The sequence below is a fragment of the Podarcis raffonei genome, chromosome 3, assembly GCF_027172205.1.
Source record: "Podarcis raffonei isolate rPodRaf1 chromosome 3, rPodRaf1.pri, whole genome shotgun sequence".
NCBI classification, from domain to species: domain Eukaryota; kingdom Metazoa; phylum Chordata; class Lepidosauria; order Squamata; family Lacertidae; genus Podarcis; species Podarcis raffonei.
The window spans coordinates 4,688,856-4,715,779 of NC_070604.1; the positions used below are offsets into that span (position 1 = coordinate 4,688,856).

The 26,924-nt window shown below is 42.2% G+C and overlaps 1 protein-coding gene across 6 annotated transcripts in view; it reads right to left on the reverse strand.

Annotated features, from left to right (window-relative positions):
- Positions 1 to 26,924, reverse strand: part of PKHD1 (PKHD1 ciliary IPT domain containing fibrocystin/polyductin) — a 251,132-nt gene that overhangs the window by 45,717 nt on the left and 178,491 nt on the right. For all 6 annotated transcript variants that reach the window (XR_008329334.1, XM_053380395.1, XM_053380397.1 and 3 more), the window contains 3 exons: positions 25,591 to 26,475; positions 23,562 to 23,730; positions 21,399 to 21,556 (listed from right to left, as the gene is read on the reverse strand). Coding sequence is in view for 5 of the 6 variants with exons in the window: in XM_053380395.1 (XP_053236370.1) it covers positions 21,399 to 21,556; positions 23,562 to 23,730; positions 25,591 to 26,475 (1,212 nt within the window). In the remaining variant the exon portion in view is untranslated. The remainder of the gene's footprint in view (positions 1 to 21,398; positions 21,557 to 23,561; positions 23,731 to 25,590; positions 26,476 to 26,924) is intronic.

Here is a 26,924-nt window from a genome sequence, read left to right on the forward strand (position 1 = left end):
TTACATTCCCACCACATATGGTAGAATGTACCTTCTTTTTCTTTACACTTCCAACGTTTCTCAAATTCCTTTTAAGTATCCCCTCCTGTTGGCTTGTACTTTTTTTTGGCCAAAGTTTGTGCTCCTTTTTGTTCTCTTCATTCACACAAGACTATAGAATCATAGGGTTGGAAGGAATTCCGAGAGTCATCTAGTCCCAAAAGAAGACATCTTGCCTCTAATAGCATCTGTGTCTCCTCATTAACCATGTTGGCATCTTCTTCGCCCTCACGATGCCTTTCCTGATCTGTGGTATCCACTCCAGTTGAGCTTCTAATGTTGTGTTTTTAAACAACTGCCAAGTGTTTTGGAGTGATTTCACCCTCCTGACGTTGCCTTTCAACTTCTTTTTTATCAATCTCCTCATTGGGGGGACATTTCTTCTTTTGAAGTCTAATGTGACTGTGTTGGATTTTCTTGGCAATTGGCCATTTTCACATGCATTTAATTTACTAACCCTTTGGTCATTGCTCCCAAGTGGCTCAACAACACTTGCATCTCACACTGGGTGCTGGGCACCACTCCAGGTCACCTGCAGTTCCATTTCATATAGAGCAAAGAACTCACTTTGGAGGCCAGGTAGCACCTGTAGAAGTCTCCCTGAATAATGGGAGAAGCCAGTAGGCTTTTCCCATCTGGCTCATGAGAATTGAACTACAATCTCCATCATCCCTGGTGTGAAAACCATAATTCACACATTTCCAGGCCCAGATCTGAAGGAGGGAGAATTACAGGACTTAAAGGAGTGCTCAGATTGCAAAATTCCATGACACTGTGGTTACATTGATGAATGTAATAGGAAGTGCATTGCCAAGGAAAGGCATCTATTTCATAGGAGCTGAAAGAAAGACCCCATCTCTTGTCACCTTCTGGAGCGGCAGCCCCTATACCGCTAAAGTTCAGTATGCTCCCATCTGATGCCCAGCACATGCAATTCTCTGGCAGAGAGAAATGCGGCCCCCACCCTTATCCCTTGGCGGCCTGTCTGCTCTTCTCAGCACAGAGCAGCCTGCTCTGCATATGTGAGTCGCTTCACCATATTGCATATCAGGAGCTGGCTGAACATTCAGGTGAAGTCTTTAAAACATGCCCAACTTGGCAAGTCTGAGTCAAGCCTCCCGTGCCTGACGTTTTAGTAGACCACAAACAGAAATTGCAATGTACAGCTGGCCCTGTCTGCTCTTTTTTCCTGCATCCAGACCTTTCAGCCAGACTCAGCATGGGGGTGATTTCCTGGCAACACAGAGGCATTTCTCTTCTCTGATGCACAAAACCAGGTTTGAAAGCGGGCTGGTGCTTCTGGTGACCTTCTGCCATGCGAGATGAATCATCTGAACTGGAACTCTATTCTTTGCTGACCCAGATTTCAAAGACAGCTCTACACATCATGATGGCTGTGGGAAACGCTACTGGGGTACTCATATTTCCCGCAGCACACACATAAAAGGTGGATGCCATGCACAAGACAGGCGCTCGTGTCTAATAGTGGAAGTGTGGATTTGCAGATATGGAAACCTCAGCCTGTGCTAAGGAAGGTCCAGATCCCTTTGAATTCAGGTCCAGCCTGAAGTGGGATTTGCTCCCACCACTAGCTAGTACGCCCTTTCTAGTTCTTACCTTCTATCCACATTCAGTTTGGGAGGCATAGAAAACTACAGATACAGTGCTTCCCAGCAGGAAATGCCATTTCTAGCCACGCTCAAGAGGTTTGGTTTCCAGCTGAAAAAACACTGGGAAAAGTGTCTCCTCTCTGTAGTAAGACCTCCCCTGTAGTAAGACCTCTGTAGTAAGCTTGGCCACCCCACTGCAACTAAACAGCTGAGAGTTCCTCAGAAATATGATGGCAATGTGGTACTATTAAATATAGAAATATTAATACTAATTAAGAACAGGTTTTGAGGTGAGCCAAAGGAAGGCGAGTGGTACTCGGTCATAGAGCATCTGTGTTGCATGCAGAAGGTTTGGGGTTCAATTTCTGGTCTTTCCAGGTAGGCATAAGAATCTCCCCACCTGAAATCGTGGAGTCAGCATAGGCAACACCAATGGTCTGACTCAGTATACAGCAACTCCCTATGTTAATCGTTCTGTGAATGAAGTGTGATCTCACAGTGCTGGGGAAGCGGCCACTGAGACTGGACCAATTGTGTCCTGGTGCTGGTGGGGTTTCTTCCCATTTGCTACCATAAGGCAACCAGGTACAAAAAAGCCACCACATTGGACCCACCCATGTGGCTGTTTTGCTCACTCCTTCATTTTGCAGCTGTGTGGGAGTGCGCAAGGAGGAATCAATTCTGGCATCAGAGAGGATGCATGTAAAGGGAACATGAGTTGCTCTTACAGTCCTAGTTATAAATGGAATGTGCTATTTGGTAGAATAATGACTTGGCTAGAAAGTCAGAAGTAGAGCCAGATCTGCCCCCCGCCCCAGTTGAAGGAACTCTGTGGGGGAAGACTCAGTGCAAAGAAGCTTATATAGCAATTTCCTGTGATTAGTTATCTTATCTGTCTTCGGAATCCTGCCTGCATGTTCTCACCCTCCAAGGAAGTGTGTTAATACATTTAAAAAATGCTAAGTGTTCTTCCTCCCCAAACTGTAAGGTTACCAGATTTTTTCAATGAATCCGGGGACACTTTAGATAAATAAATAAAAAAATACTACACGTTCGGGACGTTGATGCTGCAGCGATGGCGGCAGCAGAGGTGCGGCTGCTGCCTTGACCTCAAACACCATGTTTCCACTTCCTCCAAACCTTCTATCTCCTTTCTCCATGAGTCTGGGCAGCCCTGAGTTGTTGGTTCTTTGGTGGTGGTGGGGAAGAGGTGCCCAGTGGGTCAGGCATGGAAGATGGAGAAGGAGGGCTGAAAGTGGTGCTGGCGGCGAGGCTTGGGCAGCACGATGCCTCCCTTCCCTCGGAGCAGCCCCAATCCCATTCCTACTTGTGTGCAAGCAGGAGGGGGCTGGGATCCCTCAGCTGGGAAGGGAGGCTTCCCGTTGCCTAACTGAGAGATCCCTGCTCCCTCCTGCTTGCACGCAAGCTCTGATAGGCAGCGTGAGGCCTCCCTTCCCAGAAGTTGGGAGGCTGCTCCGATTTGCTATGTTTCCCGGGGACATTAGATGAAATCCGGGGACATTCTGAGGATGGATTTTGTCCGGGGACTTATTCACAAATCTGGGGACTGTCCCGGGAAATGGGGACATCTGGTAACCCTACCCCAGAGAACTTATATTCCAAAGATCCTCCCCACCCCTACCCCGACATCAGAATGCTGAGTTTGAAGAGAATGCTGCTTTCTTTCCCACCAAGTTCACACTAGCATGCAAAACCAGGCTTATTTTAGTCCTCCTCTCCTTCAAACAAGGATCTCCATCCACCATCAATTCCAGCATGGATTCAAAGAACGAGGGGGTGACTTGCTATTAAAGATGCTACATGGTTGGATATGACATCAGAACATGAAGAGGTTCACTCTAAAGTCAGACTAGAAAATACGATTATTGTTCTGGCAAGAACAGAAAGGGCAAGTACTAGTAGATATCAGTATATAATCAATACCAAATAACCTGTCAGCCATGAGCCTGCTTCGTAATATATGTCAAAAACATCCACCATGTGGCAGTGCAGTCCATTGGCCTGGCAGTGCCTCCTGAAACATGCACCAAATGAGTCAACTTTCCTGAAATTGAGATATGTAGGTCCTCCTGAAACCAAACATGAAGGGAAAAGTGCAATGTATTTCTCCATCCTTGGCCAATCTAGCAGCAACCAATTAAATATATGAGTTTTACAAACTAGTTCTGCACTGACCTCTTTAAATATTGATAATAAACATAGCCCGGCATTGAGATGTCTACAATCCCAAGCCTTTTTATACTCTGTCTCATGACTGGACAATCCTTCTCAAAGCTTGGTAAGGCACTAGGTTTTGGGAAGGTGGTGTGGGGCCCTCACAGGGTCCCAGAATCCTCCCATCTCCTTCTCAACGCCTAGTTGGTGCTTTCCCAGCTTTGGGGGCCTGCCAGAGCTTTGAACCTCCTTCTCAAACCCCACACCTCTCGTACCCAGCTAGGTGGGGAGCGTCAAATTTTGGCCTCACACAGGGCACCATATTGCCCCAGTCTGCCACTGTTCTTCCTTCAGTTGTGTATTGGGGGGGAGGGCTTTGTCCTTAACAGTAATAATAGAACAGAAGCAAGGCCCTATGGCATTCCCTCACCATCCACCCGCCCTTAGATGCAAGCTGGATGACTGGGCAGAGGTCAGATGTCTCCAGTCCCCTCCCAGAAGGTTTATAATGGAGTGAGCTGCTACCTTTCATCCTCTCTCATAATTTCATAAGGCAGAATTCCCCACCCCTCAGGCAAGCAGCCAGCCTGCCACTCTGTATTCATTCAAATTACACTGAAGCCTGCACTACATGCAACCATGGTCTGAGCACACGCAGACCCTCAGTCCAGAGGTATAGTGCTGCCTCTAGAGAGAGAAAATATATAGTTCTTGGAAAACGTTTTGCTTCTGGCAGCCGGAAGATTAGAAAGATAGGGTGGGGAGGCAAATAGAAAAGATAATGATTCCATATTTGCTGGGGAAATGGCAAGTGCAATTAGAATTGCCATCTGAGTTGTGATCAAAATTCTGATTAATTGCTTACTGCTGTTTCACAGAGAAGAAATTAGTGCGTATCTAATTGGTTTTACTGGCATGTACCCTCTGCCTTACTTCCCCAAATTTAAATGTACGAAATTCTGCCTTGGAGTAGGGTGGTCGAGGATGGAAACCCACTCTGAAGGCTAGCTTCTGAGCTTTTGTGTATGTTCATGCATATATCTCAATTCATATTTTCTTGCACATGTGCTAAGGCTGTGTTGAGGCTTCATCAAACTCACTGTTAAATATCAGGAGATCAACAGCTGTGGTCTTTCCTGGAAAATGTGACCTGGCCACAATTATGTGTGTCCTGACTGTTCAGAAGCTAATTTAGTGCAAAATACAGCCACTAGACTACTAAGTAGAGCAATTAAGGAGGAGGCTGCTGGTGTCTGCTCAACTTAAGTTCAATGGATCTTATTCATAGGTAAGTGGGCATGGGATTGCAGCACTGATCGCCAGTTTGCTTCTGGGCACCTTTCAGAGTGTTGCCCTTAGTCTTCAAGATACCTTCAGGACTTTCAACTCCCACATCCACCTGCCCAACCATCAGGGTCATTCTTCAAAGGCCCTGCTCAAGGAATGGGGCCTTTTCATCTGTTGTGCCTTGCCTTGGGACCACTCTTCATTCACCATGCTAAATTTCGTTGATGTTCAGAAAGAAGCAAGATGCTGCTTTCTTTCCTGATTTATTTTGACAATTGTATGTATTTTATAGTTTGCTACGCAGGTGGCGCTGTGGGTTAAACCACAGAGCCTAGGACTTGCCGATCAGAAGGTTGGTGGTTCGAATCCCCGCAACGGGGTGAGCTCCCATTACTCGGTCCCTGCTCCTGTCAACCTAGCAGTTCGAAAGCACATCAAAGTGCAAGTAGATAAATAGGTACCGCTCCGGCGGGAAGGTAAATGGCGTTTCCGTGCACTGCTCTGGTTCCCCAGAAGTGGCTTAGTCATGCTGGCCAAATGACCCGGAAGCTGTATGCCGGCTCCCTCGGCCAGTAAAGCGAGTTGAGCACCGCAACCCCAGAGTCGGCCACGACTGGACCTAATGGTCAGGATGGTCGGGGTCCCTTTACCTTTACTATCCAACGTATCATTCTTATCAAGAGAAGAAAACTAATATTTTAAATACATAAATAAAATAATTTTGATTTTCATGCTGAAAATTGCTCTCAGGGATCATGTTTTTTTCACAACAGTGATAATGAATAATATACAGTGGTACCTCGGGTTACAAACACCTCGGGTTACAGACTCCGCTAACCCAGAAGTAGTACCTCAGGTTAAGAATTTACCTCAGGATGAGAACAGAAATCGCACAGTGGCGGCGCGGCGGCAGCAGGAGGCCCCATTAGTTAAAGTGGTACCTCAGGTTAAGAACGGTTTCAGGTTAAGAATGGACCTCCGGAACAAATTAAGTTCATAACCAGAGGTACCAAAATATATGATTATTTTCACTGTATATTTTAAAGAATATCTGAAGGTGTAGCTCCTCATCCATATTCTGGTGCAGTTTGTTACACCTAATTGCCTTTTAACCACTAGAATAGGACTGTAGTGAGTGTAATAAGATACTCAGTGAAATGCTAAAATTACCTTCAATAATTTTAGGGCTCCATAAGGTTTTACCATTAGATATAACTAAATTAACTTCAGCACATATTTTTTTCATCATTACCAGAAAAGGGGAGAATGAATTAAAGCATCCTGATAATCAAGTATGTTCTTCCTTTTGCTCTTGTCCTCTAGTGAATAAATTGTTAAGCTAATTTGTTTTGGATTTATGATGGCATGCTCTCTGATAAGGGTGGAAAAAGTATCTTCAGAACTCTGCTCTTATAGTTTAGGTGTGTTTTCATAGTAGTCAAATTATTTGTTTCCAGTTCCCACCACTTGATCCTAGAAGAGAACAATGTTCTCTGATCAGTCTATAATTACCTTTGTTTTTCTCTCTCCCCTCACCCGCTCTGTTATCTTTCTAATCTTCTATCTGTATCTTTCCCCTTCCAGACAGCCTTATTAAATTCAGATACCTCCATAAGAGGCTGCCTTGTCTGACTGCTTGCTCTGTTCATGCTGCATTGGAGTGAAAGAAATGGCACAATTTCCCACAGATTACTCATCCCACTGGTGTCTTCTGCTGGAAATGAACTAAATTTCCCACCTCATTTTCCCTTAACTAAATGCAGCTCTGTCAAAAGCAGCTGCTTGCTTTGAACCACTGGGAAGAAAATCAAGCAAAAAGCATCCAAGTTCATTAACAGCATCCAAAACCAAAACAATCCATGTTCAGGCATTTGCTGGAACATGTGAGGTGTAAAACTGGGAATGGGAACATACATGAAACCCTGACCCTGGGAGTGCAGGCTGCTCTTCAGACCTTTGCACAATTATCCCAAAAGTGGGAAGAGAGTTTGAAAGAAGAGTTTGAAAGCATGTTCAGTTGGATGGGCTTGAAACCCTCCCCAATTCCTGATTGTGGGGAGAGTATTTAAAAGGTAAAGGGACCCCTGACCATTAGGTCCAGTCGTGACCGACTCTGGTGTTGCAGCGCTCATCTCACTTTATTGGCCAAGGGAGTGCAGCTTCCGGATCATGTGGCCAGCATGACTAAGCTGCTTCTGGCGAACTAGAGCAGTGCACAGAAACACCGTTTACCTTCCCGCCGGAGCAGGGACGGAGCAACAGGAGCTCACCCCGTTGCAGGGATTCAAACCGCCAACCTTCTGATCGGCAAGCCCTGGACTCTGTGGTTTAACCCACAGCGCCACCCGCATCCCGGGAAGAGTATTAGGCATACTTTAAAATCTTCAGATCACTGCAGTCTGCAGATCATTTGCTGCCCAACATCTCATTTAGCTCAGCTCCCTGTCTAGCCAGACAGCTCTGCTACTCTCCTATGAGCCTTGCTACCTGACCTGTTGAACAGCTCCCAGCCTTGTTGGGAACATAAATTAAGCTGCACATCACTGGCGGAAATGGGACAAGAACAACTTGCCTCTCCTGCTTTTGCTCCAATTTTTTTAAGTTTGAGACTTCAGATTTCTATTCCAAATACTCTTTGCAAATTTTGAAATATTTAAATATTGGTAGCTTTGTGTTAGGTATGGAGCAACGTCAGCCACAAATTACTACAAAGCCAGCTAGGGATGTCAGTTTGCAATTTTTTAAAGAACAAGTCCTCACGAAAACTCAGCAGCATTTTAGTGTGAATTTCTCCTAATATACAGCACATTATCTTTGCATGCCCTTTTGCCTAATATAGACATTTCTGCAAAGTGATTTTGTCTTAAACAATTCATTTTTGCATGATATTTTCACATTGTATGCTATGTATTCTTATGCACACTTTATCCCAGTGCATGAATTCTTGTATAAGCTACTTGGCTGGAAAATTGCATTGCAAAATTCACAGAAGTGTGAATTCTGAAGGCTAGCCATGTTTCAGCTGGCAAATTGTTGCAGAAAATGCAAAATAAGTATGTTTGCCTATAAATACAAAGTGAATCAAATTTCTCCTTCATCCCTAGTCACCAATAAAGCTGTAAAACGCTTTCAGTGGAAACTCTTTATGGAGAGTAATGTGAGCAGGAACCATTTCTTTGTTACATTGTTCCTTCTTTTTTCTCTATTTTTTCTAGCCTGCTTATAGAATTTGTTGGCACTGTCAACCTTGTTGTCTTAACCTGCACAATTTCTGTTATTCCTGCAGGTGTGGCTATGAGTCTGCATAGGGATGGCTGTGCTTTATGAGTTCAAAGTTGATCAATCTTGCTGTGACAGGGACGTAGGAAGTTGCTTTAGACTAAATAAGACTTATTGGTCCATCAGCATCGTCAACACTGACTGTCAATGGTTCTCCAGGTTTCAGACAGGTATCTTTCTGAGCCCTGCCTGAAGATATCAGGAATCAAACCTGGAGCTTCCTGCCCATGAAGTATGTGCTCTGCGTCTTACTTGAATTGGATGAACCAGGTTGTCCTCCTTTCCATTAGATTCACAGGCTCCTTTTGTGCTGTCTTCTATAGGAGGCTTACTGTTCTGTCTTCCTCCCTTCAGACCCAAGCAGCTGAACCATGGATTCCAAAGCAGTTTTTTCCACTTTGTCTCTTTGTGAAAACAGGTCCTTGCCTCACAGCAATCATTAGTACTTTTTGGAATTCGGAAATTCAAGGGCCAACTGATTGCTCAGGTGAAGCTACTGTCAAAACTATGGGTAGAATTCAATGTTTCACTATTACAAATGTTCCGTCTGCACAACTGTATCAATGACCCCCCCCATTCCACCACATGCTGTTCTGGGGGTGCTCCCAACCACCCCAGAGCCAATTTCACGGGCATGGGGTGGAGGGGAGAAGAGAAGAGAGAAAGCCCAATTGTGCAAGCAGAAGCCATTACACAGGGCTTTCATTGATGGTGTTTGTTAGGGGAACTAATGCCCAAGATTCTTATTTTTAAAAAAAGCTAGGTGTCAATTGCAGCAATCCATGACAGTGTCATTAGCTGTGATCTTTAAGCGCCTAGTTTGATGGATGTCAACCCCCACCATGAAAGTGTTCAATTGGCTAATGAACTCTTAAGTCTTGTTTTAAATTGCTTTCTAACCATAGCAGGAATTTTAAGACAAAGCCACTCTCCTTGGCTTGCACCTGGGCATTATGAGTTGTGGAAATTCATAATCTGGATCTTTTGTTTTAGAACTTTAGTGACATCACTTGTTCTGGAGCACCTTCACTCCAAATGCTTATTCCAAAAAAATGCATCCTTATATGTTGAAAAACCTTGTGCCCTCCTCAGATGGATGGCACATTTATGAATTTTGCAAAATGCATGCTGTCTGCACAACTGACACCTATTCATAAGCAAGTAATATCCCATCCGCATTTTCCAAGGTTTTTGCAGGCATAGGTCCCAGAGAGCTTGTTGGACATGGAAACATACAATCTGGAAGCTTCTTCTTCTTCTTCTTCTTCTTCTTCTTCTGCTTCTGCTTCTTCTGCTTCTTCTGCTTCTTCTTCTTTTACTCTGTGCACTCTGTTAGTGCCAAGAATGATCTCTGTGGCCCAAACTGCATTTCTTTACCTGCAGGGGGACACTGAATAGTACTTCTGCCTGAGAAGTGTGTCCTTTGCTACTCACACTTCTGCCTGAGAAGTGTGTCCTTTGCTACTTCGAACACTCTCAGTGTGCAAGGGTGGAGCTACAGAGTGTCAGGTCACATAGTAGTAGATTACAGAGCTTTTGCAAACATCACTTTTCTCAGAGGTGTATTCAGTTGAGTTAGGGGGGAAAGAGCCATTAATTAACTTGACTTAAGTAGTCCCTGATGCAAGGCAATGTGACCTTTCCGCTATGTCGTATGCCACATGGAATTTGGCCTTAGTGTCATACTCAGCAGACATGTGCTGTTTTCGATTTGTTATAGGGATTGTTGAATGTGAAATTTTAGGGCAGCAACTGGACAACATCATTTGTGGTGACTTTTTAGTGGCATTTATGCTAAATAATTTCTTTTTTTGAAACATGCTTTGGTGAATTTTGTGCAATTTCCAGTGCTTAGGTTAGTAGAGCTGATGTTTCACATGGCTGTGCATATTCACACTGGAATTAATGCAATTAAAACTAAAAGAGCACAAATCAAGAATTATCCTCTGATAATCCCCACTCAGATGTGCTTTCCAGAGGTGCTGAGAAGGCATATTGGACATAGATGCCCACTCCAGGAAGGATGTCACCATCTTTATCTCAGGCAATTTAACAGATTTTTGAGTATCTGAAGTTATTGCTTTATGTTGTTGTTATTTTGGGGGGTGATTTCAATTATCAAACCCCTAATTCAAGGCATTTCACATGTAAATCATATGCTTAACCAAAGCACTAGTACTTGGTGGGTAGACGAGCGAGGCTCCCTCTGGCCTCCTTGCCCTCATCCTGGTAGGGCCAACAAGGACCGTTCTTTTGGGCTGAGTGGAATTGGATGCATTAACATCAGGTTCTAGAAGGTAAGGCATAAACCGGTGGGATTATCTCCCAAGGAAGAGGATAAGAGTAAATCTGGTTTAACTTTAATAAATATTTGAAACAAAATAATGAACTTGAATGATGAGAAACCAATTATAGTTCCTTTTCAGTGTAAATATGCATTTCCATTAAGAGCCTCTGTATCCCTTTCAGCAAGCTACTAATATCCCCATCCATTCTTTCAAGTGTTCCTGGGGTACAAACTAGTGTTTAATGAATGCCAAAATAAGCACTTGAGGGAAATTGCAAACAACTGGACAGCCATCCAATTATTTTAACAAGTACTCTAAACTTTTCTTATTGAATTTAATATTTATTCGGTAGCTTTCTCCTTTGATCTAAGAAGATTGTTATTTTATTGCAATTGTTACAGACTTTTTCTCTATTAACTCATCTTTCTGAAATGCACCATAACTTGTGCAACCCCTGAGGGGAGATATTAGTTATAAAATGCTTCTTAAAGAATAAGAAATGATAGCTCCATAAACAGACAACGTTGCCTTCCATTTTACTTTATTCTAACAGGTGTCTTCTTTATGGAATATGCTGTGTGAAAAGCTGGTCAAACAGGGAGTGTGATGACTAAACCAATTTATCTCATTTGCTATGTTGCAATACCATTCCGTACATAGTTACAGTGACAACAGTTCAGTACTACATTCGTAAACACCTTTACTTGAAAAGTCTCAGGTCTTTTAACGGCATTTAACTTCCACCTGGAACTTTGTAGATAATTAAAACTGGGGTCCGATCTTGCTGCATTAAAGCAGTGTTTTAAGCCGTAGTATTGATTTCAAAAGCAATCCAAACATATAAATTTAAAGTCTATGTGACCCTTGCACCACTGTAATCTCACTGACTTTCAGGGGTTACCTTACAGTAAACTGTCTGGAGGACATTTCTGAAGCGTAAGTCAAACTAGACATGGCATTAACCTCACCTTTGAATCCCCTGCCTGAGATTTTGATTTTAATAAAATCAATAGGAGCTCCAGAGGCCCCTGATCCAGATCAGGAGTGTGGCATGGTGGAAAGGACAGGACTGAACTCTCTCCACTGTCTTCCTGACACTCCCATTTGTCCCTCAAAGCTACAGCCCCTTCCCCTCATTAGAACAACATGAATATTGCGTCCATGTGTCAAGAAGTTGTGCGTATTTGCATCTGTCCACCATTCATGATTAATCCCAATTTTTCTATAGTCAGATATACAAATGCTGAACATATACATGTTAAAGTTGACCCCTGAAACCCATGCCTTCACTGCATAGCTGACAGTCTTCTATAATACGAAACTCCTCTCATCACACTATTATTAAATCGTTTTGAGCCATATCAAGATCTAATTACTGACTTGACACTTTCCCCATTTTGTCAGTGGGCTTAATTTTAGAGAAACCACCATAAGAAGAGTAGGACAATTCAAGAACAGAACAGACTTGAAATGAATTAGATCACCTTAATTACTTTCACAGTTTTATTGCTTAATTGATGGTTTTATTAAACACTGGCCAATTAACCTGTCAGAAACAGAGCTTAAATTGTAGACTGGAAGAAGAAGAAGAAGAAGAAGAAGAAGAAGAAGAGAAGGAGGAGGAGGAGATGGAGATAGCTGTCAGAGCAATATTACAACTTGCCTTTACCAAGCAACACATGAGGGACCTTTCAAAATGAAGTGGTCAAATCTGGGAGGGAAATGGGGCAGAGGCAAGGGTGAAGGAAGACATTGAAAAAGTATCCCATAAGAGGGCACTTCCAGCTAAACGCATATGCGGAAGAAGATTGTATTGTATTTGAACAATCGGTTAAGATATTTTCTTTACAGGTAGGTAGCCGTGTTGGTCTGCCATAGTCGAAACAAAATATTTTTTTTCCCTTTCAGTAGCACCTTAGAGACCAACTAAGTTTGTTATTGGTATGAGCTTTTGTGTGCATGCACACTTCTTCAGATGCCACACTTCTTCAGATACACTGAAACAGAAGTCACCAGACCCTTATATATAGTGAGAGGGTGGGGAGGGGTATTACTCAGAAGGGTGGTGGGAATGGGTGATTGGCCGATAGGTGTGGTAAGACCAAATTTACAGGAAAAAGCAAGGGGTGAGATGGGTAAAAATGGCTTTATCATGTATAATGAGATAAGAATCCAATATCTCTATTCAGACCAGGTCTCTCCATGGTTTTAAGTTTGGTAATGAGTTGCAATTCAGCAACTTTATTTATTTGACCATTCTTTATTTCTTTATTTGACCATTTATAGACCATGCTTTCATATTAAGTATTGCAAAGCTACAAAATGTTTATATCTGTAACACATCCTTTAGTCAACCTTGAAGTAAAAGTTGAAAAGTAACGCAGCAGTTACTTTAATCTGTCAGCTGAGTTTTCAGCTCAAAAAAGTTTCCCAAATGCATTTAAGAATGCAGGTTAAAATAAAATATGTTTAGAAATGCATTCATTCATATAAAATAGTACTTAAATCAGGGGGGCACCATTGTAGTGCTTGCAAGTGCCATAGCACCTGCTGAGCTTTATTTTAATTTTTTTTTAAGTAAGTCCCCTGCCCTCCTAGAAATAAAGGTGTGACTAAAATGTGCAGGTATCCTCCCAGGTGATTTCTGTGAAATGAGCTGGCCTGGCTCCTGCATGTCAGGTTTATTTAGCCAATGGGTAAAGTGACACCGGGCAATAGGAATCCCTGGGGGCCTAAGGAGCTTCCGGTTTCCCCTCCCCTTTAGTGCACTTTTTCTGCTTCTGTTATATTCTCTACTAGTCCTTGGGCATCACCATAATTTGCCCTTCCTTTTCCCCTACAACCAGGGTGCTCATCATTCCTGTGGTGGCTTCATCTGAGTTCAGTTATTCCCCAGAAGTTAATTTCTGCAAATACTACTACACTATAGGTTCAGGTGGGTGTTAAAGAATTGCCTCCCCCAATGACAAATGTGAAAACTTTGCAGGGAGTTTTAGGCTTGTGCAGGAGCTGATGCCCAGGCATTCATTAAGATCTTGCTTATAGTACATGGTATACATGTTTACTGAGAAGTAAGCCCTCTTGTGTTTAACAGGACTTACTCCCAGGTACAAGTGGGTACAAGATGGCAACCTAGTCTTTGGTTTAGGGCTGTCATTGGAGAAAACAAAATTCTTGTGCCATTAACAGCTTTATCTCTACAATCAGGATCAGAAAAGCATAGATGATTTCACATGGTAGAATCATGAAGTCATCAAGTGTGGGGAGCAGCAATGACTGCACCCTCTCCAATTTGCCCCTCACCACAGCTGAAGTGCATTATGCCACATCCTCATTGCAGCCATCTTGTGAATGATGCCCACAGCACTCTCAAAATTCAAAATGTGCCCGCTGGTCCAAAAAGGTTGGTAAACTCTGGCTTAAATCTGTATCTTGTGATAAAATACACATTTAAATACAGAGTTTATATTTAAAAACACAGATTAACATGGGAACAGGATGGAATGGGCCTATGACACTGTGTGTGTGTGCTTCAGTCCTACTATATGTCCGCATTGCAACTCACAGCCTATGCCTTGAACCTCATTCTCTTATCTCCCCCGCCCCTTCCCTCAATATCCTTTTCCACTGTATGTGCAGGATGCGAAAAGCTTATCTGAAACATCCCATCTTTCTGAGGAACCTGGCTTCCTCAATTTCCTGTTTTCAGAACAGCTGGCTGCAAGGGATGGACTTGGGGACATTTCTGAGGAATAGCTGTCTACCTCAGTTAGAAGCTTTTCTGATTAGTCAGGCTCCTTGATTTGGAAACATAAGGATTTATAATAAAAAGGACACATGAAAACAGAGGGAATGAAAAGAAAACAAACCAATAAAGAACCTATCCTATCATAACATTTGAAATTCTGGTATTTGCTGGTCTTGGACTAGGTTCAAGATAAATGAAGGAAATGTGTATTTCATTAAAGGCTAATATTTGGAAGACAACAGAGAAAACAATAATGAAAGACTTCCAAATGCAGATATACAAGGGAGCTGCGCACAAAAGCTTCCTTCTCCCCCTTTCTCCCACAGTCTTGGTGTTACCCTTATGAGACGTTCATCACAGAAAAGGATACTTTCTCAAGCCATTAGTACCATTCGCCTGTAGCAATTTTTTCACAAATAGCTCCATGTTCTACAGTCCTTGTTGTAATGCTTGGCCTGTGCTAGACGTCTCTGAACAATGCTAGCCACCGCTGCTTTCAATGCCAGAGCACTGGGTGCTTCACATCAGACAGGCACAGAGGAGCAAACTCTATCCTTTACACTAAAAGGACCATAAAGCGGTAATAGCTACCTCCATCAGAAGCCCAAGTGTAACATCATGGGGTTCCTCCAAACAAGTTTAAACCACAGCTCCCCTCAAACCCATGTTAGTAATTCAAATGATAATATCTGTAAGTTTCCCCAAATTAGCACTACTTGTGGGGGTTCCTCACTCCACGTCTTGCCTACTTGGCTGCTGTTTCCTCTTCCCTCCTATCTTCCACAAGTTTCAGATAGGAATGGTAAGGATTTACTGTCACTCACTTCCACTTCTTTTGCTTTGTATCTGCCAGGTTCAGAAGCATTACCACCGAGCTGTCTGTCAGGCTCCCACCCTTGGTGTGCATGCATGTATGCACCGCGGGCACCATAAACGCATGCTCTGCTGCTACATTTGTGTGTGTGATATAGAAATACATGGATAGGGATTTTTTGTTCCAATGTGCATCGCTTTGTACTTACATGCAAGCTCAACAGTGGCTTTTATATGTTCTCAGATTTCTTATCAAAGTCTTGTTGACACATCCTGATGGCAGGGAAAGAGGAAAGCCTTAACCTTGTTCTAAAATACCATTTTCATCAAGTATTTAAATGCTGGACATATGGAACCTCCTGGAAAATGGTTTGCTGGCTAAGTATGGAGAGAGGGCTTCAGAACAGAGCTTTAGCACAACAGCTAAAGGTAGACTTCACTCAATTAACAAAAATAACAGTACACTTACTCTGCACAGTTCTATTGATGCTGATATTGAAGTAATCATGAAATTAGACTGCACAAAAAATAACATAATTTTCAGTTCTAAGCTGCCTTTCCATAGCTTCATGGATCAGACTAGCTAAAGAGGGAAAACTGCACCCTAGAAAGTAAAATGATCATTGCACAGCCCTTTCTCAGGCTTCAAACATATACTTGCTTACTGGGCTTGTGTGCATTTTAATTACTAAGAAACTTACCCGCTACATGTAACAGCCTGCAGGCAGTTCCAAGTTCTTTGTACCTTTTATGAACTCATTTCTTTTATAAAGAGATTTGGGTCATGATTTTTGCTGACATTTTTTTCCATGCTATGTTTCTCTAAAATCTCACGACAAGAACAATAAAACCGATTTCCCTTTCTTTATCCTTGCACTTTATTTTCTAGCCTCCAGCTTATTGTGGTCAGTAGTGATTAGCTGAGAGAGAGAATAAAACCCCAGTCACAAGCTGTTGATTCGATTCAGAGTATATTATTTAAGGCTTAAATTGATATCTATCTATGGGTTCCTTTTGGCAACACCCTTATAAAACAAACAAACAAAAGTTTCACTGACTTTACGCAATGCGAGGACTGGCAACCAAATTCTCATAAATGAGAAATTCACATCTCTGTATCCCAAGGACATAGGGAGCGCACCTTAGAACAAGAGATGCAAGTGACTTGACCTTTGTAGGATAAGCCACATTCATGTGAAGGGACAGGAAAGCCTCACTCGCAATAATACATCTTCAATCAGATCCCACAAAACAGCATTTGTGGCCAGAGTCAGCGTTATCTTTCTTCCATTTCAGGTACTTGCCTAGGGTATATATATATTCATGCCTAGAAAACATGGTGTCTTCCCAGCAGTTTGGCGCCATTCTGGAGAAGGGTGAATATGGGACATATAAATTATACATATGGGATGAGAGGAAAACCTACTTCACTATCAGGTGAGGATCACAGCTTCAGAAATATATATCTCTCTCAGGATGCTTTACAACTTTTTTTAAAAAATCAAAACTTAAAGCAGCATAAAATAACCAACGCGGGAAAGAAAGAGTCAGTTGAGAAAACCAGATTAGCTGTATAAAAAGATTGTGTGGAATGTTTTAAGGCAATTGTTCTGTTAGTGCAAGAATTTCTGCTTGTACAACAAAACATTATCGTGCTCCCTCCATGCAATCCCTAAATCTATTCTAGGGGTTCCCCAACCCTCTGGAGCAGATTTGGGGGAGGTGCAGGGAACATCCGAGGGGAGGAAAGGGGGAAATCCCATTACACAAGTGGACATTGTTGCACTGATGTGACTCAGCAGTAGAATACTACTGAATACGTGCCTCCCATGGCAAAAGCCTGGCAAAAGGCAGCAATGGAGGGGACCAACCATACTTCACAGGACAAGTGCTCCAGAATCTGGGTGTGGCCACTTAGAAGCCTCTCTCTCTTTTCCCATGCAACAGTGTTTCTCTGATGGATAGGACACAGAGAAGTAAATCATCGAATTGCTGAGTTGGAAAGGTCCCAAGGACCACCTGGTCCAACTGCCTGCGATGCAGGAATCACAGCTAAAGAATCCCTGACAGATGGCCACCCAACCTCTGCTTAAGAACCTCCAAGGAATGAAGGTACACCACTTTCCAAGGGAGTCTGTTCCACTGTCAAAAAGCTCTTACTGTCAGAAAGTTCTTCCTAATCAGGATCTCCATTCTTCTAATTTGAATCCACTGGCTCAGGTTCTAGTCCTGCCCTCTGGAGAAAACAAGCTTGCTCCATCACCCACATGACAGCTCTTCAGATATTTAAAGACAGCTTATCTTTTCTTATGAAAATATTTATATCCTTCTGTATCCTTGAAATATATCATAGCTGTTTACAACAGTATAAAACCATAAACCCATACAGTAAAATCATCATCCTTATCAATCATCTTTAGATCCCTCACACTTCCTTCCCTGCTGGAATTGTTTGAGATTGCACCTTCAGGGATCTTCCTGATCCTGGGGGATCAGCTGGCTGTGCAGGTGGATTGACTTCTATGAATCCTAGAGCCAAGCTATTTAGGACTTTAAACATCATCACCAAATCCAGAAACAAATTGGCAGACAGCGCAACAGTTTCAGGAGAGGAGAAACATGATATTGCAGCTTCATTCTAAACCATCTGAAGTTTCTGAAGGCTCTTCAAAGACAGACTCATGGAGAGGACATTGTAACAATCCAACCTGGGCATAACTAAGATCTGTGTTGCCATAGCCAGGTCTGACTGCCCCAGAAAGGAATGCAGTTGGCCCCTCAGCCTAAAATGGATAAAGGTACTCCTGGCCACAGCTGCCCCCAGTGTACACATTCAGGTGTAAAGCCCACTCCAAGAGCTTATCACTATTATCACCATCACGATCACATCAACATCTTCCCACTAATTGCCTCTTAATATATATTCATTAATACTGTATATAAATTAATACTGAGCTGTAGCCTGTAGCAAATCCTGACTGGTTCAAGTGAGGTAAAATTGCAGCGTACACACATCTCCGTTAATACAGGTTATTTGAACTTGTTTTATATGCATGTCATTTTTCCTAGGGTAAAGCATGACAGTCTTAGAGGAACAGAGGCTACAGCAAAGAAAAGGACATTTGTGATAAAGAAAGAAAACCCAAGATCTGTGTGCTTGCGATTGCCTCTCTTTCATACGGAATTAATGGTGGTTTAATGGGGTATGAAAGAATGTTTTACTGGAAACAATGAGGAACAATTGTCTAGCTCACGTTTCATTTCACAGGTCATTATTGCATTAAGAAGTAAATCGACCAAGTCCGGTAAATAACAGTCTGTGTATTGCTGAAAGCTTCAAACCAAACAATCTTAGCTCTCTTCAACTAATATCTGTCATTTTTAACCCTTGCAGAGATCCGCTGCAGGCTAAACAATTACTGTCTTCACCCACCTCTGGCAGGTAAGCATTATTCATTTTACTCCTCATCCCCCTTCTCTAGCAAACCCTACAAGGCTACGGCTTTTGCATTGTTGCTTTGTTTATTAGCCAGCCTAGCCAAATGTGTGTCTGGTGGCCTTGAAAAACAACACACATTTCAGTGAGCGCTTCAGGCATCTTTAAACAGGCTGCTTCCTCTGCAAAATTAATTGTTGCAAAACACAGCACTTATGTGTAAAGCACTGCACACTAACACTCAGCAGTTTGCTTGGGTTACAGATATGCCTGGGAAATTTAGGGGAAATGCAATTCTTCTTTAAGCCTGCACACAAGTGATATCAGCAAGGACACTGCAATACCCATTAACCCGCAAAAAGCCCTCTGCTTTAGCTTACTAATTCTAAACTGAGAATCATAAACCATAGCTTTCTTGTGGTTTGTCTCTCACTTTGTAAGAAACATGTTTTTACAAGATATTCCTTTGGCAATGGTTTCAAAAGTGTTCACCAAATACAAAAGTGCTTGCTAAATCTTTAGGTCACCATTTGTTCCATTTGTCATAGTTTATGAACTGTACTATGTACTGCAGATGAGTCCTTGTAATTTCAATTTGCCTTAAAAGAGAGGTCTAAAATTTAGATATTGTTTCTGCAGAACTAGATGTCCACGTACCCACTTTTGCCTCCCTTCTCCACTCTGTTTCCACAATTCTCAAGCTACCAGTGCTGAATGAAAGCTAGAGCAATGGTAGCAGGGAAAGGGAAGGAACCCCGTACTCTAAGCAGATATAGAAAACAGATCCCAATGCCGGGAGAGATGGGACTATTGTTCAGAGTGGTTATCAGAAAAGGAAATTCACTTTTGAATAAAAACAGGTAATAAAATCAAATGGCCAATATATGGGCTGGATACATGGAAATATCTAGCTGGATACATTAAAATAATCAAAAGGAAGATCTATTATTATTATTTATTAAATTTGTATTCCATCCTTCATTTGTAGATCTCAGGGCAGCTTACAACATAAAATTACAATATAAAACCCACAAAGTACGTAGTAAAAATAATGACAATGACAAACCAATAATCCCCCGTCCCACAACACATTTGAACTGCCTGATCGGGAAAATACTAGTCCATAGCAACAACACTGAGATTTCAAAGATGAAAACTTTTGGCCTCACCGTAAGTTAAAATGATCAAGAAAACAGAGGGTGGGAAGAACTAATAAAGGGGGTGTAAAGGTCCTTTGCATATAGGGCACTCAAGTTAGGAAGTTGTGATGTGTGTCCAAATCACAAATAAACATTAAGGGTCTGATGGAAATAATTGGACAATATATTTAAAAAGATACAGGCAGAATTTACAGGTCAATTTAGAATTTTCAGGTGGAGAACACAAACCCAACCTCTTTTATTTTTACCTTTTCTCCAATGACAATAGTAATAGAGTCACCCCCAAAGCAAGCTAAGGGGCACCTGCCTATCACTTTCTTGTGATATCACTTATAAGGTAAGTCCTGTGGAAAAACTTACTGTCATACAGGCTGTGGTTCCCTGACATTTGTAAACTCCTGCCCACCAAACGATCTTTATTGCAATGTACTTGCATGAGCACACAGAACAATTAACCTGGTTTTAAAGGGCAATTTGGTGTGGTGATGACCACTGTGGCTCTGACACCGGTTTGTGATTCATAATCAGGTCACAGAAGGCAGCGGGCAGAAGTGTGTCTGTACCAACATTGCGAATTAATCAACCCCCTAAGCAGCCAGAGACACGGATCCTCAGAGAAATGCCTTTTACCGGGTAAGACATTAGACATTTTGTTTAAAGATTAGACATTTTGTTTAAAGATTAAAGTTCTCTTTGTGCTTAATCAATTTCTAGGGCAGGATGGAAAATGGGATTAATTACCGTCCCTTGCATCGAGCTCCCATACTGCAGAAGTCATAAACGATGCAACTTTTCTGTTAAAATGGCTGCCATCAGCAGCAGCATGCTCAAGAGATGCTAATTGTAATTAAAGAGTTTATTTGGAATCACAGAACAGAGTCTTAATCAGGACGAGAACAGAGCCTCACCGCATGCACTTGCGGCACACGGCTGTGTAACAGAATGGTTCTTTTTAAACAGGCAGTTTGCTTTAAAAGGTTTGAGCAGGGTGTTATGCCGGGGGGCCTAGCATTTTCTCCTCTGTGGGATTCAAGCGAAATCTTATTAGGTCAATTGTTTAGAAAGCATCTCACATTAGGGATTTCAAAGCACTTGTGAAAAGTGAATAAAATTACCCTGCTCTGCTGAAGAATAAACATGGACCACGCTGCCATTAATGCACATAAAGGTTATACTGAATTAATTTACTTGCCCTGAAACAAGGACAGACAAGACACACACCACTGGAAGTTGTGGTACCCCTAAGAACATGACTCTAAATCAAGCTTCCTCAGCCTCAGCCCTCCAAATGTTTTTGGCTTACAACTCCCATGATCCCTAGCTAGCAGAACCAGTGATCAGGTATGATGGGAATTGTAGTCTCAAAACATCTGGAGGGCCAAGCTTGAGGAAGCCTGCTCCAAATCCTTTTATTGTCATGCAGCTACCTTTCTTATACCAGCACAAAATATAAGTTCAGAAGCAGTTGCCTTCAGACGGCCAAAGTGGGACTGGACTGCCTTATGTCTCTTGCAACTTACCAGACTTCTCAGCCTTACTGTGTGGGTCTTGCATGGAACTTACCAGCATCCAAACATGGTTGTTCTGTTTCAAACTCTGATTTGGGGAAGACAGACACAGGTGGATTCAGTCTCAAGGCACTTCCATCCAAATCTTTGAAAAGAGCTTTTCCTGAGCTCCCACAGATCACAGCAACACATGATTCATTTGATTCATTTTCTCTGACAAACAAAACAAACAAATATCATAGTTGAGAGAAAACCACCCTGAACTCAACTCAGAGAATTTTCCCATTATCGACAGGCACATTATTTAAATAGTGGGTAGCATGAAAGTGATAGAAACAGACAAAAATTCTTCTATACAAATGGGTGCTACTGCGCTACTGCTTTGCCAGTTGTTTAAGTTTTCGTGTTTGTCTTCTGCCTATGTGTGAACCTGAAGCTTAGCAATATTTCTAGCTAGTAACACGAAAGTTTCAAGAGCTCAGATTTGACAAAGATGTATTAAATGAAGTATGAATCTAGAATAATGCAGAGATAATGCATATTTCATATACATTCATATATATTTTTACTCAGTCCCAGAACAATACAAAACAAAATCGGAGTCACAAGTGGGTTAACAGTGGCCTCATTCAGACATAAAGTTAAATCATGGTTTAGAGCTACATGAATAAGCCATTCCGGCATGCTCCTTGCTCCCACTGTCTGATGCACAGGCACAGTTTGGAGGAAGAATCTGGCAGCATTTACTTTCAGGCTATGGACATATTTGCAGCTTTAAACAAAGCGAGGTAGTTTCTTCCGCACTACATTTCAAATCACATTCTGACTTTGCTGTCTATACCAGAGGGGAGTGGCAGGGGATATATTTACCTGATGCCCATTATGTGTTTTGCTTCCCTACCCTGAACTCCAATTCACTGAAGTTGTCACCTGTACATGCAAAAGACCTGTCTGAATTGTATACAACTTTTCCACTTCCAGATCAGGTGGAAGCTGGTTTGAGGTAAAATGCTTTAAACAGGAGGATTTCCCAAGAGGTTGCTCAGCTTAAGTGGTGAAGCAATGATGATGGGTGCACAGCCTCCTTGCCCCTGAATCACAGCTTGTCTAAACTGAAGTAGGCCTGGTGGTTGTCACTTCCTATGGTGCTGAACCACAGTCCCTGGTTGAAAAGAAATGGGAAGCTCTGACTTGCTAAAAGTGGAATCAAAAGCTTCCTCAAGTTCACTGCAGTTCATTCATGCAGCATTAAGTCATGATTTAGCATTACACCCAAACATAACCAGTAGCCTAAATTTATTTCCGTTGGAAATTAAAGAGTATGTGCCTAGATCTTTGGTTTGTTTTGGTCTGGATCTTAACTTGACCTTTTCCTGCCACTCCTGAGGTATAAACTCAAACTCGTTATAAGCAGACCAGTCAATGTAGAAGGCATTGCATGTACAGTCATACCTTGGAAGTCGAACAGCTTTGTTCCCGAACGTTTTGGCTCCCAAACATTGCAAACTCAGAAGTGACTGTTCGGGTTTGCAAACTATTTTTGGAAGCCAAATGTCCAATGAGGCTTCCATGGCTTCCGATTGGCTATAGGAGTTTCCTGCAGCCAATCAGAAGCCGCAATTTGGGTTTTGGAAGTCAAACGGACTTTCAGAACGGATTCCGTTTGGCTTCCAAGGTACGACTCTATTAGAAACAAGCCAAGGCTCCTAAACAGGGAATCCTAGAATCTCTGACTTTGCTAAAGGAGCTAGAGAACCTCTAACAAAGAAATATGTGCATTCTTCACTAAATTACATTTTCCAAAATGCTTTGCACAGGAAGCCAAAAAGACTTTCAAGTGGGTTTAGATTTCTGCTGTGGAAATCTCTAGGTTAGGCTTGGGGAACCTGTGGACCTCCAGATGTTTTTGGATTTCAACTCCCATCAGCCCCAGCCAGGACAGCCAATGATCCAGGATCACTGAAATTGCAGTTCAGCAGTTGCTTTTTTTATTACATTTTTAACTAGTTTTTAGAAAAACAACAACATTGAAAGTTCTATTTTTATTGTTTTTACGCAAACTGATTAGAGATTTTTTATTATATTAAGCAGTATATTTTTGTCATAAACAAATGCCTGGAGAGCCACAAGTTCCTCACCCTGGTCTAGATGAAGAGAAGCACCCAAATGCTTGACAAGAAGCCTCAGTCAGGTTACTTGAAAGCGATGGCCCCCTTACCTATTTTGCAGTGGATGGAAGTAGAACATATTTTCTTCACTGACATGGAAAATGCTTGCCCTTTTGGATGTGACCAGATGCAGAATGCCTGCACTGTCAGGATTTGTCATAATGCAGATGTCTCTGTCGTCACTGTAGCAAGTTTTCCTAAAGCCAGCAAAGATGACATCTGATAATGAAGGAAAGCAGAGTTGTGGGAAAGGCTCAGCAGTCACATCGTCCAAGGCTAAGCAAGGGATTTGGCAAGCTGCATTGATGGGTTACAGGTCTATGGTATACTCTAGTCACCAGAAACATTGATGGAGACTTTCTATAGATGGGTGGTGTACACAATGAGAAACAAAAGAGTAAAAGGGGAAGGTAATATCTGAGGCAGTGGTACAAAAAAAATGGCATTGCAGATAAATAATTATAGCATCTGAACAGAGGGGGCAGCAAATCTACCTGGCGAAGCCCCTTGCATTGACTCAAACTCCAGCCTAATATTTGTTGTATTTTTTTATGGAACACCCAGCCTGATCCTTCTATGACCTTTGCACATGAGGGCACTTGGGTCAGACATTTTGACTTTCAGTGGGTCCAGGATAAGAGGCTTCAAAATTATTGAAATTCAGAGCCTGAATTGAATTTGGATAATGTACATTACAATTAGACAAAGGAAACATAATCAGCTTTGGTCTCAGAAACTATTGTTTATTATTTGCACAGTATCTATAATTAAGGCACAACGATATCAACTGCAGACCCTAGATGTAACTGTTAATTAAATAGTACAGTTTGTGAGCATGTTACACAGATGACTTAGCAATCCTGCCAAATAAATGCCATAATGATTTCTTCCACCTATTCTGACATATTCTTTTAAAATCAGAGGCTGTGAGTTAGAATTTCAGTTTTGACTGAAATTAATTTGCATAAGAGCTCATGATTTTCCATCTTCCCCCTGCAAAGCGCTAATACTTGTAGACCCTGTTCATCTAAAGTTAGATATATGCCTAATACCCACTGAAACCTAACTTAAATATCATTGCTTCCAGTAGAACTTGGTATGCATAAGCTTAGCTGGATTAATGCCGCAATCTTCTGTTTAAAAATTTCTCACAATTTCTCGTTTTGCTTTTCAGAAGAAAACATTTAGCAAAACAACTAATTTTGTAACTTTTTCTGGTATTCCTCAGTTGTGCATAAATATATAGTGTTGCATCATCATGCATCTAATGCAATGGGCTTTACTTATGATCCTGTGCATGTTTATTTGGAAGAAGAGTGTACTGTTCAATGAAACTTAACTGGCCTTAGGAAAGAGAGCAGAGGACTGCAGTCCTAGCCCACAAAAGCTTGTGCAATATATATGCTACTATTTAAGGTGCCACAACATACTGAGGTGTTTCATGTTAGAATTCCTGCTCCATGATTGCAGTCATGGGATTGTTGTCTATCACATGACGGTATATGTTTTGATTCCACAGAGTGGGAAGTGATGGAGACCGGATGTTTGTGTTACTGTGTTCCGTGAAGTGGGACTATTGTCCTTTGTACTTTCTCTTTGCTGTTTGATGCTAGAGAGAGGGAGCCATGTTGCAGTGCTCCGTGTGTGTTTATATGTAAATAAAGTAGATTAGCCAAAATGCTGAGTTGCTGAGGTCTGTTACACAAGCTGCGCAAACTCTACGGATCCCTAAGTGTGCCGATGTCTGTTGGCATCGGTCGCTGTGATGTTCGGGCAGAAGAAAGCTTTTGAAGCTCCCGAACGAATGACTAGGAGGGAGAGAACATGCCAGTCGGGCATGTGTCTCTGCCAGGGTCCTACTCAAGAACAGGACGAGCGCCTGACATTTCATTGGTTGGTTGGTTTTGCTGAAAAAAATTAAGCTACTCACCCCCTCCTCTTAAATTTTCTGCTAATTTTATCAATTTCTGGAAATAAAAACCATTAGAATCTTTGACATTTGAAAAATAATAATACTAGTCATCTTCACAGAGTTGATTAATGCAGGACCCCATAAGCTCACAAAAATGTAACACCAACCTTGTAACATCATGATTCCCAGCACTACGGAATAATTTCTCATTTTATGCCATGGGCTGTCAGGCCACCAGCTATGATCAGAGGTGAAAGAAGGCCACAGTATGCCAACTCGACCCCTCCAAGGATTACGTGGAGCTCGATCAGTACTTGTCAAGTCAGCTGCAAGAGGTTGGATTCTGTCCTTGATGCAATCAAAGGAAGAGCTTGTGGCCACAAGGACAGAGTCTCGTAGTATGATGGACTGCCTCCTTTCCAGGTGGGACTGAAGATCAGCAGGTGGGCTGTAAAGGACTGGCAGGAGACCCACAACATTGTCTACTAGTATCACTTTCTCTACCACTATGTTCCCTTTAAGATGAAACATGATCCCATAGTCATAGTTCTTGTAGGACAGAAAGCCTGTGATTTTGGTGCAGTTTGGAAAGCCATCTCCTCTGTATAAATGTATCCCGTGAAGGCTTGAATGAGCCACATTGTCAGTGCAAAGTGTCTCAGGTAAGAAACATTCTTGCCCTTTGATATGAAAGGCTATCCGTTCTGATCCGGCTACAACATTGTTCTGTAGGCGGGTACCATCTACAGCATTTGTTTTGATGCCAGTCACCCAGTGTACTGATTGCCCCGGCTGTTTGCTCAGAATAACAAGATTCCTGGTAAGGGTATGATTTTGGCCTTCCAAATGTATGCCGTGACCAACGGTTCCAAATACCACGTTGCCGTGTAATAGGAGCCCGCTGCTTGCAAGCGCCTGAATGCCAGCTCCACAGCTTTGGTGAACGCTGGAGGAGATTATGAAAGATTCATGGGATGCGTTCCTGATGCCAACTGCTGGAGACTGTGAAGATCCAAGACCCAAAATCTCAACATTAGAAAGCTGGAAGATACCTATCACACAGAAAAAGACAGAGCATGGAACTAGTTTCTCTTTTGTAACCATTAAACCCTGAGAAAAAACAAATCACATTGATAATGAATATTCTGCTGGATTTTTAAAAAATAACATAAAGCCCTAAACCCATACAGTAGAACCTCGACTTACCACCGCTCCTACTCACAAACAATTCGACTTGTGACCACGGCAAACCCGGAAGTAAATACCGGGTTTACCGTCATACGCACATGCGCAGAAGTGGCTTCTGCCATCTGCACATGCGCAGAACGGCGCTGCAGCCAAATGCGCACACGCAGAACGGCACTTCTACCAGCGACCCGGATCAACTCACAAACGGACCTCCAGAATGGATTCCGTATGTAAGTAGAGGTTCCACTGTATTCCTGAAGATGACACTGCCATATCTGAGAAAGCACATTGAAAAATTGCTTTAGGCAGTTCC